The sequence below is a fragment of the Oncorhynchus nerka genome, linkage group LG7 (genome assembly GCF_034236695.1).
Source record: "Oncorhynchus nerka isolate Pitt River linkage group LG7, Oner_Uvic_2.0, whole genome shotgun sequence".
Taxonomy (NCBI): Eukaryota; Metazoa; Chordata; class Actinopteri; order Salmoniformes; family Salmonidae; genus Oncorhynchus; species Oncorhynchus nerka.
Window position 1 is genome coordinate 72269887 of NC_088402.1, and position 12667 is coordinate 72282553.

At 46.8% G+C, this 12667-nt stretch overlaps 1 protein-coding gene across 1 annotated transcript in view; it reads left to right on the top strand.

Moving 5' to 3' along the window:
- Positions 1 to 12667, top strand: part of LOC115119279 (calmodulin-binding transcription activator 1-like) — a 727371-nt gene that overhangs the window by 701751 nt on the left and 12953 nt on the right. The window contains exons 12-18 of the mRNA XM_065020792.1: positions 8460 to 8626; positions 8797 to 8993; positions 9208 to 9286; positions 9460 to 9814; positions 9941 to 10428; positions 11232 to 11410; positions 12334 to 12571. Of these exons, the coding sequence (XP_064876864.1) occupies positions 8460 to 8626; positions 8797 to 8993; positions 9208 to 9286; positions 9460 to 9814; positions 9941 to 10428; positions 11232 to 11410; positions 12334 to 12571 (1703 nt within the window). The remainder of the gene's footprint in view (positions 1 to 8459; positions 8627 to 8796; positions 8994 to 9207; positions 9287 to 9459; positions 9815 to 9940; positions 10429 to 11231; positions 11411 to 12333; positions 12572 to 12667) is intronic.

Here is a 12667-nt window from a genome sequence, read left to right on the forward strand (position 1 = left end):
TGGGGGTTTGATATAGCCACAGTCATTAACTGGTACAGAACATGTGGGGGTTTGATATAGCCATAGCCTTTCAATTAGGCTACGTGTGGGGGTTTGATATAGCCATAGCCTTTCAATTAGGCTACGTGTGGGGGTTTGATATAGCCATAGCCTTTCAATTAGGCTACATGTGGGGGTTTGATATAGCCACAGTCTTTAACTGGTACAGAACATGTGGGGGTTTGATATAGCCACAGTCTTTAACTGGTACAGAACATGTGGGGGTTTGATATAGCCACAGTCTTTAACTGGTACAGAACATGTGGGGGTTTGATATAGCCACAGTCTTTAACTGGTACAGAACATGTGGGGGTTTGATATAGCCACAGTCTTTAACTGGTACAGAACAAGTGGGGGTTTGATATAGCCACAGTCTTTAACTGGTACAGAACATGTGGGGGTTTGATATAGCCACAGTCTTTAACTGGTACAGAACATGTGGGGTTTGATATAGCCACAGTCTTTAACTGGTACAGAACATGTGGGGTTTGATATAGCCACAGTCTTTAACTGGTACAGAACATGTGGGGGTTTGATATAGCCACAGTCTTTAACTGGTACAGAACATGTGGGGGTTTGATATAGCCACAGTCTTTAACTGGTACAGAACAAGTGGGGGTTTGATATAGCCACAGTCTTTAACTGGTACAGAACATGTGGGGGTTTGATATAGCCACAGTCTTTAACTGGTACAGAACATGTGGGGGTTTGATATAGCCACAGTCTTTAACTGGTACAGAGCATGTGGGCATTTGCTACAGTATCATCGTAGAGATAATGATGAGGTCCAATAGGTTTGATTGGCATTAGAAGACACACAGGTTGGTATGTGACTGTGAGGATGATTAAAGGTGTCAGCTCACACTCTGCCAACCCATAGCTCTACACAGAGAATGTAAACACCGGGCCCCAGCAGTCCATTTGTCTTAAAGAAGCAGTGCTAGTCTAGCTCTTTGTGATTCGTTGTTGTTATTTGTTAGTATCCAGACTATTCTCTTTCACTCCTAAGAACACTGGGGTCCCAGCAGACTACCTGGACTTCTAGCAGATTCTCGCCATATCAACGGCCAGACATAGCATTGCTGTATGGTGATGCCTATAGGGAGGCTGAGGAGAGTCTGGTGGAATGAATGTTCAGTAGGAAACACATTTGTAGTGAAACTGTGGATAAGGGGGGCAGAATATTCATCATTGATGCTTAGCTAGTCTCCTGTGGCCTTCCACATGCCTTCCACTCCATGCTACGACATCATACATTGAGAGCTAATTAACTGCAAAAACACTATACAATACCAGTCAAAAGTTTGGACACACCTACTCATTCAAGGGTTTTTCTTTATATTGACTATTTTCCACATTGTAGAATAATAGTGAAGACATCAAAACTATGAAATAACATAAGAATTGTGTTAAGTTTAAGTGTATTTGGCTAAGGTGTATGTAAACTTCCGACTTCAACTGTAGTAACCCAAAAAGTTTTTAACAAATAAAACTATATTTTGGATTTTAGATTCTTCAAAGTAGCCACCCATTGCCTTGATGACAGCTTTGCACACTCTTGGCATTCTCTCAACCAGCTTCACATGGAATGCTTTTCCAGCTGTCTTGAAGGAGTTCCCACATATGCTGAGCACTTGTTGGCTGCTTTTCCTTCAATCTGCAGTCCAACTCATCACCAACCATCTCAATTGGGTTGAGGTCGGGTGATTGTGGAGGCCAGGTCATCTGATGCAGCACTTCATCACTCTCCTTCTTGGTCAAATAGCCCTTACACAGCCTGGAGGTGTGTTGGGTCATTGTCCTGTTGAAAAACAAATGATAGTTCCACTAAGCCCAAACCAGATGTAATGGCGTATCACTGCAGAATGTTGTGGTAGCCATGCTGGTTAAGTGTGCCTTGAATTCTAAATAAATCACTGACAGTGTTACAAGCAAAACACCCCCACATCATCACACTTCCTGCTCCATGCTTTATGGTGGTAACTACACATGTGGAGATAATCCGTTCACCCTTCACTGCGTCTCAACCAAATCTCACATTTGGACTCCAGACCAAAGGACAGATTTCCACCGGTCTACTGTCAATTTCTAGTGTTTCTTGGCCCAAGCACGTGTCTACTTCTTAGTTTCTTTGCAGCAATTGGACCATGAAGGCCGGATTCACACAGTCTCCTCTGAACAGTTGATGTTGAGATGTCTGTTACTTGAACTCTGTGAAGCAGTTATTTGGGCTGAAATTTCTGAGGCTGGAGCTCTGATGAACTTATCCTCTGCAGCAGAGGTAACTCTGGTTCTTCCTTTCCTGTGGCGGTCCTCATGAGAGTCAGTTTCATCATAGCGCTTGATGGTTTTTGCGACTGCACTTGAAGAAACGTTAAAAGTTCTTGAAATGTTCCACATTTGACTGACCTTCATGTCTTAAAGTAATGAGGGACTGTCGTTTCTCTTTGCTTATTTGAGCTGTTCTTGCCATAATATGGACTTGGTCTTTTACCAAATAGGGCAATCTTCTGTATACCAACCCTACCTTGTTCCAACACAACTGATTGGCTCAAACGCATTAAGAAGGAAAGAAATTCCACAAATGAACTTTTAACAAGGCACACCTGTTAATTTAAATGCTTTCCAGGTGACTGACTACTTTATGAAGCTGGTTGAGAGAATTCCAAGAGTGTGTAAAGCTGTCATCAAGGCATTTTTTTACAATTTTTTATTTAACCTTTATTTAACTAGGCAAGTCAGTTAAGAACAAATTCTTATTTACAATGATGGCCTACCCCGGCCAAACCCGGACGACGCTGGGCCAATTATGCACCACCCTATGGAACTCCCAATCACGGCCGGATGGGATTCAGCTTGGATGTTGGCTACTTTGAAGAAACTCAAATATAAAATGTATTTTGATTGGTTTAACACGTTCTTGGTTACTACTTGATTCCATATGTGTTAATTAATAGTTTTGATGTCTTCACTATTATTCTACAATGTAGAAATGTGTTTCCGTGACCGAGCAGCAGCACACAAGCCTAAGATCACCATGTGCAATGCCAAGTGTTGGCTAGAGTGGTGTAAAGCTTGCCCCCATTGGACACTGGAGCAGTGGAAACACGTTCTCTGGAGTGATGACTCATGCTTCTCCATCTGGCAGTCCTACCTGCCCCAATGCATAGTGCCAACTGTATAGTTTGGTGGATGAGGAATAATGGTCTGGGGCTAATTATGATGGTTCGGGCTAGGCCTGGTTCACTGACCTCAACCCCATCAAACACATTTGGAACACCGACTGAGAGCCAGGCCTAATCGCCCAACATCAGTGCCTGACCTCACTAACGCTCTTGTGGCTGAATGGAAGCAAGTCCCCACAGCAATGTTCCAACATCTAGTGGAAAGCCTTCCCAGAAGAGTGGAAGCTCTTCCCAGAAGAGTGGAAGCTCGGGTGTCGACGGAATTTTGGTCATGTAGTGTACGTGCTTGATAAGCTCCTTGTACCTTGTTCGCCCAATCTATCACAGAGTTACCTAATGTCTCCAAAATAGATTGATATAAGACCGGGTGTCTGTGTTGCGCTCGCTCAGCCTGGGCAGTGTGTATCTGCAGGGAAATAGACAGTGGCCTCGTATCCCTCGGCTAGGACAGAGAGCTGTTCTCTACTGCTCCAAAAGTCCTCACACACATCACTTGAAGCTTTGGACTTTAGACTATACCCGACGTGTTGATATTAGTACTGTTGTTCCCCTTCTCACTTATTAAGGTGTTATGTAGTGTCTATGTAGTGTCTATGTAGTATATATGTAGTGTCTGCACTGGCTGTATAGGATGAACGAGCCTGTAGAATTTTTCAGTTCAGCCCAGCAGCTCAAAGAGCAAGAGCAGATGGCTAACATGTCACAGGGCTGTGACAGATGGGGGGGGCTGCAGGGTGACACTCAGGAGACCTATAGACCAACTACAATGTCAGCAGGGACCCCAACACATATGGTCCCAGGGTGCTGTTAATGAGAGTCACAGTGGAGCAGAGGATGATTGGGACAGGTAGAGGTGTTGTCACATTCGCCATATGCTTAGCATGCATGATCCTCACTTACCTTAGAGTGTTCAGGCTGTGGTGTTATTATAGAGTTCCCATGCTCCTCACTCACTCTAGACTAGAGGACTCAGGCAGTGGTGTTATTATAGAGTTCCCATGCTCCTCACTCACTCTAGACTAGAGGGCTCAGACAGTGGTGTTATTATAGAGTTCCCATGCTCCTCACTCACTCTAGACTAGAGGGCTCAGGCAGTGGTGTTATTATAGAGTTCCCATGCTCCTCACTCACTCTAGACTAGAGGACTCAGGCAGTGGTGTTATTATAGAGTTCCCATGCTCCTCACTCACTCTAGACTAGAGGACTCAGGCAGTGGTGTTATTATAGAGTTCCCATGCTCCTCGCTTACTCTAGACTAGAGGGCTCAGGCAGTGGTGTTATTATAGAGTTCCCATGCTACTCACTCACTCTAGACTAGAGGGCTCAGGCAGTGGTGTTATTATAGAGTTCCCATGCTCCTCACTCACTCTAGACTAGAGGGCTCAGGCAGTGGTGTTATTATAGAGTTCCCATGCTCCTCACTCACTCTAGACTAGAGGACTCAGGCAGTGGTGTTATTATAGAGTTCCCATGCTCCTCACTCACTCTAGACTAGAGGACTCAGGCAGTGGTGTTATTATAGAGTTCCCATGCTCCTCACTTACTCTAGACTAGAGGGCTCAGGCAGTGGTGTTATTATAGAGTTTCCATGCTCCTCACTCACTCTAGACTAGAGGACTCAGGCAGTGGTGTTATTATAGAGTTCCCATGCTCCTCACTCACTCTAGACTAGAGGGCTCAGGCAGTGGTGTTATTATAGAGTTCCCATGCTCCTCACTCACTCTAGACTAGAGGACTCAGGCAGTGGTGTTATTATAGAGTTCCCATGCTCCTCACTCACTCTAGACTAGAGGACTCAGGCAGTGGTGTTATTATAGAGTTCCCATGCTCCTCACTCACTCTAGACTAGAGGACTCAGGCAGTGGTGTTATTATAGAGTTCCCATGCTCCTCACTCACTCTAGACTAGAGGACTCAGGCAGTGGTGTTATTATAGAGTTCCCATGCTCCTCACTCACTCTAGACTAGAGGGCTCAGGCAGTGGTGTTATTATAGAGTTCCCATGCTCCTCACTCACTCTAGACTAGAGGACTCAGGCAGTGGTGTTATTATAGAGTTCCCATGCTCCTCACTCACTCTAGACTAGAGGACTCGGATTATCAGCGGGTGTGAAGGAAGTAACAGACAAGATCTGGAGGTCATAGAATGTTATGTAGAACACAAGAGCTGCCTTCTGCAATTCAGTTGGTCTTTTAGACAATACCATCGCTCACTCAAACACAGAAACCCAGTTTGAGCAACTCCTGTTTGTCAGCTAAAACATGTCTCTATATGTTTTCTGGGGCAAGTGATTAGTGAGTTACTGTTCATATGATGTGCCAGGCTCCCTGTCAGTCAGAGCTCTGTGCCGCTGCTGCCTAGTTGCCTAACTGTGGGAGTGACAGTATAGACGTGTGCTATCACACACTGTCAAGAGAGGGAGGAACAAAGCACAAGGAGGGTGTTGGTGATGTCAGAGTGTTGTTGTACTTCTGTTTTCACTGGCTGCATGGTCCCCTCTATCCTTCCACCCTCCCTCCCTCCCTCACCTTGTCCCTCCCTCCTCCCTCCCCTCCTCCCTCCCCTTCCTACCCTCCCCTCCTCCATCCCTCTTCTGTCTCCTCCCCTCCTCCCTCCCCTTCCTCCTCCCTCCCTTCCCCTCTTCCATTCCTCGCCCTCCCTCTGCAGTATACGTTCATCACATTCAGAGCAGCAGGCATCAGGTGGCAATGACATCATCTGCACTGCAGCACACTGCAGCAGTGTGTCTGAACAAAGAGATGTCAGCTAGTCCTCTCCTCCTGCCCCCGCCACCGTCTCTCTCCCCCTCTCCCTCTCTCCTCCCTCTCTCAGAGAGCATAACCCTGGTGCCTAGACATGCTGCAGGGCTATGACTTACCTAACCCCCTCCCTCTTACCCACACCTTCCCCCTCCTACCACTAGGGTATAGGCTGGCTGATGTACCTCTACAGCCCTCATCATCACCTTGCCCTTAGCCACCTATGGAGAGATAATGAAAGGTATCACTGTTGGGGTTTGTAATTTAACAGTGTCAGTGTTGGCTGGTGACTGTATGAGCGCTGTGGAGAGACACAAGGAGGGTGTGTGGGATAAACGTCCATTTGCTATTTTCTAACCACCACACATCATCAGTAATAGCAGTAATTTACTGGCCTTTGATTGTATTTTTTTTCTTGTAACACTAACAATTACTTGACCTCTTTTTATATTGACTTATAGGGAACCCAAGCATGACATTCATTCTCCAAGAGAGCTTCTGCCTTCAACTGACTGCCAAGATACGGCAGTAGTGTAAATGTCAAAGGGTCCCTGCTGTGGTGGCTCCCCACTTAGGAAGTTCATTACTGCAGTGTCCCCTCTGGAAAAATAAAATATCTATGACCATTATTATAACATAGTGATGGATAATTACATGTATCATATTTTTTCCATTGTGTGCTTTTCTTGCCCTCCCATTCATCAATAAGCCAATGCCGCAGGAAGGAAAAAAACATATACACAGAGGCATGTTCCTGTCGCTTAGTTACTCGGCAGCAGGTTGCCACAGAAACAGCCTCACAGTGGCTAAATGAGGAATGCTAATGCAGTGTTCCACACTCCTGCTGCAGTGGGCTCACTGTCTGGGCATCACACCCCACTGTCTATGCACAGCAGTCTGTGTGGGTGTGTGTGTGTGTGTGTGTGTATGCGTGTGCATTTGCGTGTGTGTGTGTGTTTGTTTGAGCATAGAGTTCTCTCCTCTAGTGTGGCAGGTAGCCTAGTGGTTAAGAGTGTTTGGCCAGTAACCAAAAGGTTGCTGGTTCAAATCCCAGAGTTGACTAGGTGAAAAAAACTGTCAATGTGCCCTTGCGCAAAGCACTTAACCCCAGTATCTCCTCTTAAGTCGATCTGGGTAAGAGCATCTACTAAAATGTGAAAGAGAATATGGTGTAATGGATTTGGTGTGAGTGCTAAAGCTCTCTAACTACAGGTCAGATTACAGCTCTTGAGAATGTTTAAAGGGACCTCTAACGCAATTGATGGAGTGCAGTCCTGCTTCTTACTCTACCCATTTGACTTGCTTTTTTCTCTCCAATTAGTCCTCATCATTAGATTTTACTTCTGTGGCTTCAAGCATAAAATACATTGTATGCATGCAAAGGACTAGTGCTTGTTGATTGATTTAGTCCAGTGACTCTCAGCCCTCCTACCATATAAGCCAATGGAATGTTTTGGGGCAGAACACACAGGAATGAGAAATCTTGGTCATAATATACTAGTTGGTTCGTCAGTAGGAGTGAGGGTTCATCTGCAGACTCCCCTCAGAGAGTGTCTAGGGCCGCGCGCGCCCGCGCGTGTGTGTGCGTGTGCGTGTGTGTGTGTGTAGGGGTGTGTGTGTGTGTGTTTGTGTGCGTGTGTGTGTGTGTGTGTGTGTGTGTGTGTGTGTGTGTAGGGGTGTGTGTGCTTGTGCGTGTGCATGTGCATGTGTGTGTGTGTGTGTGTGTGTGTGTGTGTGTGTGTGTGTGTGTGTAGGGGTGGACACCATCCACTCTCTGGTCAATCATCCATTTCAAATTAGTCTGTGATGACAGAGTACTGTAGGATGAGAGGCTTTTAAGAATGACTGAGTTACTGTGCATGTAGCCATTAGTGGGTGATTGATGGGCCTTAAATGTTATTTTACTAAAGGCAATTGTTGTGATGAAGTTACTGATTGATGTTATTGTTATCCCTGTACTTGTGATTAATAATGATTCGGCTCAGATGACATTTATTTTCATAGATGATGAGAGTTAGATGAAGATGAGCTTAGCGCATATCATGGAACATGAGTGGTGTATATGTTGTGTGGTTAGACATGTTGTGCGGTTGGACAGTACTCAATCTTATACTGTATGTAATGTGCTTACCGATAGGCTTTATTCTGTATAAATGCCTACATGTTCAGCGTGTATGCAATATGACACTGTAGTGGACACTGGTTTGCAGACCTGTGTGTTTGTACACTCAGTGTATGTGCCTGTGTTTCAGATACTGTCTATATGCCTTCATAAGTACCATAAGACACTAGTAGGACTAACCAGGATCACTAATAGGTGCTGACGTGTGTGTGTGTGTGTGTGTTGGAAAGTTCTCCCGATTTCTACAGATGCCTTTATAGGTACCATGCGGCAGTACTAACTGGGTGTCACTGTTGACCATATATTATACTGTAGGTCTATGGATGCTGACGTGTGTTATGTGCCTATGTTGCAGATAACCAGTTCAGAATGTCCATCCTGGAGCGCCTGGAGCAGATGGAGAGACGGATGGCAGAGATGGCCTCCCATCACCAGCAGGGCAGCGGAGGAGGTGCAGGAGCAGGAGGAGGAGCAGGAGGTGGAGGAGGAGGAGGTAGTGGTGGTAACAACAGCCAGACACAGGTAAGGTACATCATACTATAGGAAATGTGCTATTTAATTTGATGTACTGTATTTGGTAGATATTTGGCTTACAGAGGATTACATGGAAAAAACATACTCTGTGTCAGGTGTTGTAAAGTGTTGGTGTTGTAGTTGAAAGTAACACTTGTTGTGTTTGTGTGTGTTGTCAGTGTGTGTCAGGGCAGGGTCAGGCGGGCAGCAGCTTTGAGAGCCGTGTGGTGGTGGTGTGTGAGAAGATGATGAACCGGGCCTGCTGGGCCAAGTCCAAACACCTGATCCACTCCAAGACCTTCAGGGGCATGACCCTGCTCCACCTGGCCGCTGGGCAGGGCTACGCCACCCTCATCCAGACACTCATCAAGTGGCGGTGAGTGAGAACTTCAGAGGCCTCTTATTGACTGGTTCTAAATGTAATGTTAATATACCGTACAGAGAGACCCTAGGACCTAGGAATATCTATTATGGAACTAGTTTAGGACCAGAAAATAATGTATTAAAAAGCTGTCAATAAAGCACGAATCTATCTATTTTATCCAGAGTTTAGTCTGAGTCTAACAGTGTTCTTCTCTATCCCCCACCAGCACCAAGCATGCAGACAGCATTGACCTGGAGCTGGAGGTGGACCCACTCAATGTGGACCACTTCTCCTGCACCCCTCTGGTAAGATATAGAGAGCTTTATCTCATGAAAGCACTGCAGGGGTCTTCCATAAAGCCTCCCATAAAGTTTTTCATAAAGAATTCACTTGGAAGTTGAACTTAGTTACTAGAGCCATCCCTCGGTGTCCATTGACCTGCTACCTCTGACCTGTGCCCCTGCTGTGTTCTCTGTAGATGTGGGCGTGTGCCCTGGGTCACCTGGAAGCGGCAGTGGTCCTGTATAAGTGGGACCGACGGGCCCTGGCCATCCCTGACTCTCTGGGACGCCTGCCGCTGTCCATCGCCCGCTCCCGTGGCCACACCAAGCTGGCCGAGTGTCTGGAGCAGCTGCAGAGAGAGGAACAGCAGCCCCCTGCACCTCTGCCCCCCACCACGCGCATGTCCTTCTCCCCCACCCCCCACGATGCTCCCACCTCAGACAGCTGGATGGTCACATGGGCCAGCGACGGCGTGATGGCGCCCGGCGGAAAGAAAGGCGGCACCGCCACCACCACCACTACCTCCACCACCTCCACCAACCTCAACCCAGGTCAATGCAGACTGAAAGAGAAGGAGGCCCCACACTGGTATCAGTGGGGGAAAGGGGCAATGGGAAATTTTGTTGATACGGTTTGCTTAAATGGCTCTAAAATAGTATCTTGTAACCCTTCTGCAGACTTGAGAAGGCCGAGATCTGAGCCCTCCAACTACTACAGCAGTGAGTGCCAGCGAGACCTTCCCTTAGCCAAGAAACACAAGCCCAACCCAGAGCTGTTCCAGGCCAGGCCCGACAAGGCCATGTCTGTCCCGCTGAGCCTGGAGCAACAGCAGCTCCACAAGCTGTCCTTCAGCACCAAGAGCCCGTCCCCTGAGGGCCTTAGCCCAGACAAAAGTCTCTCGGGTGGGGGAAGCTCTGGAGGAGCAGGGGTAGCCAAGTGGAGCTCTAGGGAGGGTTTCTCCAGCAGGGGCTTAGGCAGAAAGGGTTCAGGGGACTCTGGGGGCAGCAGCCTGGGGAAGGAGAAGCTGGCTAGCAGGCTGAGACAGAGGGAACAGCTGGGGAACATGCTGGTGATGGCTGAGAGAGAGATGGTGGACACTGAGCTGTTTTCCTACAGAGAACACCTGGAGAACCAGGACTGTATGACGCAGATGGACAACCTGCAGGTCAGTGAACTCACCCTACTCTCCACTGTCTCTTTATTCAAGTCTACTCTTTATCATACGTTTGCTAGAGATAGTTACTGTACTTTTTACCATGTCTTTAGTGAAGACTGTTACTCTACTGTTTACCACTCACTCCACTGCCAACCCTGTTCATCCGCCTGCTCATTGCACTTACATTCACACTAGTTTACCAGACCACCATATCTGTAGCATGTCATAGATGCAACATCAAGTCTATCAATCTGGACTGTCAGTTAATAAACATGACAAGAAGATTGAAATTGACCACCTGCAGCTCTGTTGGGCCATGCCACTGGACGCCCTGACGTGTGAAGTCAACAAAAACACACACACACACACACACACACGCACACACACACACACACACACAGAACCTAGGCCTCCCTGGCAGTGCGTGGACCTCCATCACCACATAATAAACTCCATCCATTGATCGGCTCTCACAGCCAAGGGAGCCTTCTGCCATCCATCACAGTCACACTGCTACTGAGGCTGAGCCTGGGAGATGAGGGGGAGGACAGCACAGCAATAACAATAACAATTATTGTGATCGTTATGATCATAATCATCCTCTTGACATGGATCATGTTTAATGTTCATTGTTCCTTAGATTGAATTCTCACACTCAACCCTCATAATGTGGAAACATCTCAGACAATGAAAATAAGAATGTTGCACAATAACCAAAAAGCAGAGTTTACAAGAAAATAGGCAATGACATGACAATGTGCTAAGTGTGTGCTCTATAGTATACTCAATCCTGGGTGATTCTCCCCCTGCAGGACAACATGATGACTCTGGCAGAGCATATCATTGAGGCGACCCCAGAGAGAATCAAGAGGGAGGACTTTGTGGCCCTGGATGGAGTGCCCCTGGACAGTGCTGGGGTCAGCAACACAATGAGCTGGTTGGCCAGTTACCTCGGAGACGTGGAGCAGCTTCCCAGCATCATACAGCTACGGTGAGCAACACAACAGAGACGCACTCTGGACTGAATGTGATCTAGGTCTGGTTTCCTGTATGCAAAGGAAGCTTATACCTTGTCTAATGTGCAACGGAGAATTTGTATGCTTAATTCTGATCTGGGAATCTGACCCTAAATGTTTTACAAAATATTTTCTGTGCTTGACATAGCAGTAGTCTATTGGAACTACACTGAACAGAAATATAAATGCAACATGTAAAGTGTTTCATGAGCTGAAATAAAAAATCCCAGAAATGTTCCATATGCACAAAAAGCTTATTTCTCTCAAATTTTGAGCACAAATTTGTACATCCCTGTTAGTGAGCATATCTCATTTGCCAAGATAATCCATCCACCTGGCAGGTGTGGCATATCAAGAATATGATTAAACAGCATGATCATTACACAGGTGCACCTTGTGCTGGGAACAATAGAAGGCCACTTTAAAATGTGCAGTTTTGTAACACAACACAATGCCACAGATGTCTCAAGTTTTGAGGGAGCGTGCAATTGGCATGCTGCCTGCAGGAATGTTCAACAGAGCTGTTGCCAGATCATTTTATTTTCATTTCTCTGCCGTAAGCTGCCTCCAACGTTGTTTTAGAGAATTTGGCAGTACGTCAAACTGGCCTCACAACTGTAGACCACGTGTAACCACGCTACCTCAAGACCTCCAAATGCTGAGGAGTATTTCTGTCTGTAATAAAGACCTTTTTGGGGGGGGAAACTTATTCTGATTGGCAAGGCCTGGCTCCCCAGTGGGTGGCTGTACCTCTTCGCAGTCATGTGAAATCCATAGATTAGGGCCTAATTGCATTTTATATTTTTGTTCAGTATATATCTTCAGATAACAACACTTAGCTGACTACTTTTTAAACTGACACCATCCCCTGCTCCTCCCTGGCTCTCTCCCCTTCCAGATCTCTGTACAGTGATCCTCTGACTCCATCCTCCAGCCCCAGCCCAGGGGGGTCTCCCCTGAGGGAGGGGTCCATGGAGAGGCCCACCCTGCCCTCCCCGGCCGACTGGAGCGAGTTCCTCCAGGCCTCTAACAACAAGGTGGAGAGAGACCTGGCCCAGCTCACCCTGTCCGACCCCGAGCAGAGGGAGCTGTACGAGGCCGCCCGTCTCGTCCAAACTGCCTTCCGCAAGTACAAGGTACAAGCCGGGATGAGGTACCACACACAGTAACAAACCTGCTGTACAAAACAATGTACAGCAACGATATTAGGACTTCCACTCTATTTTGATGTG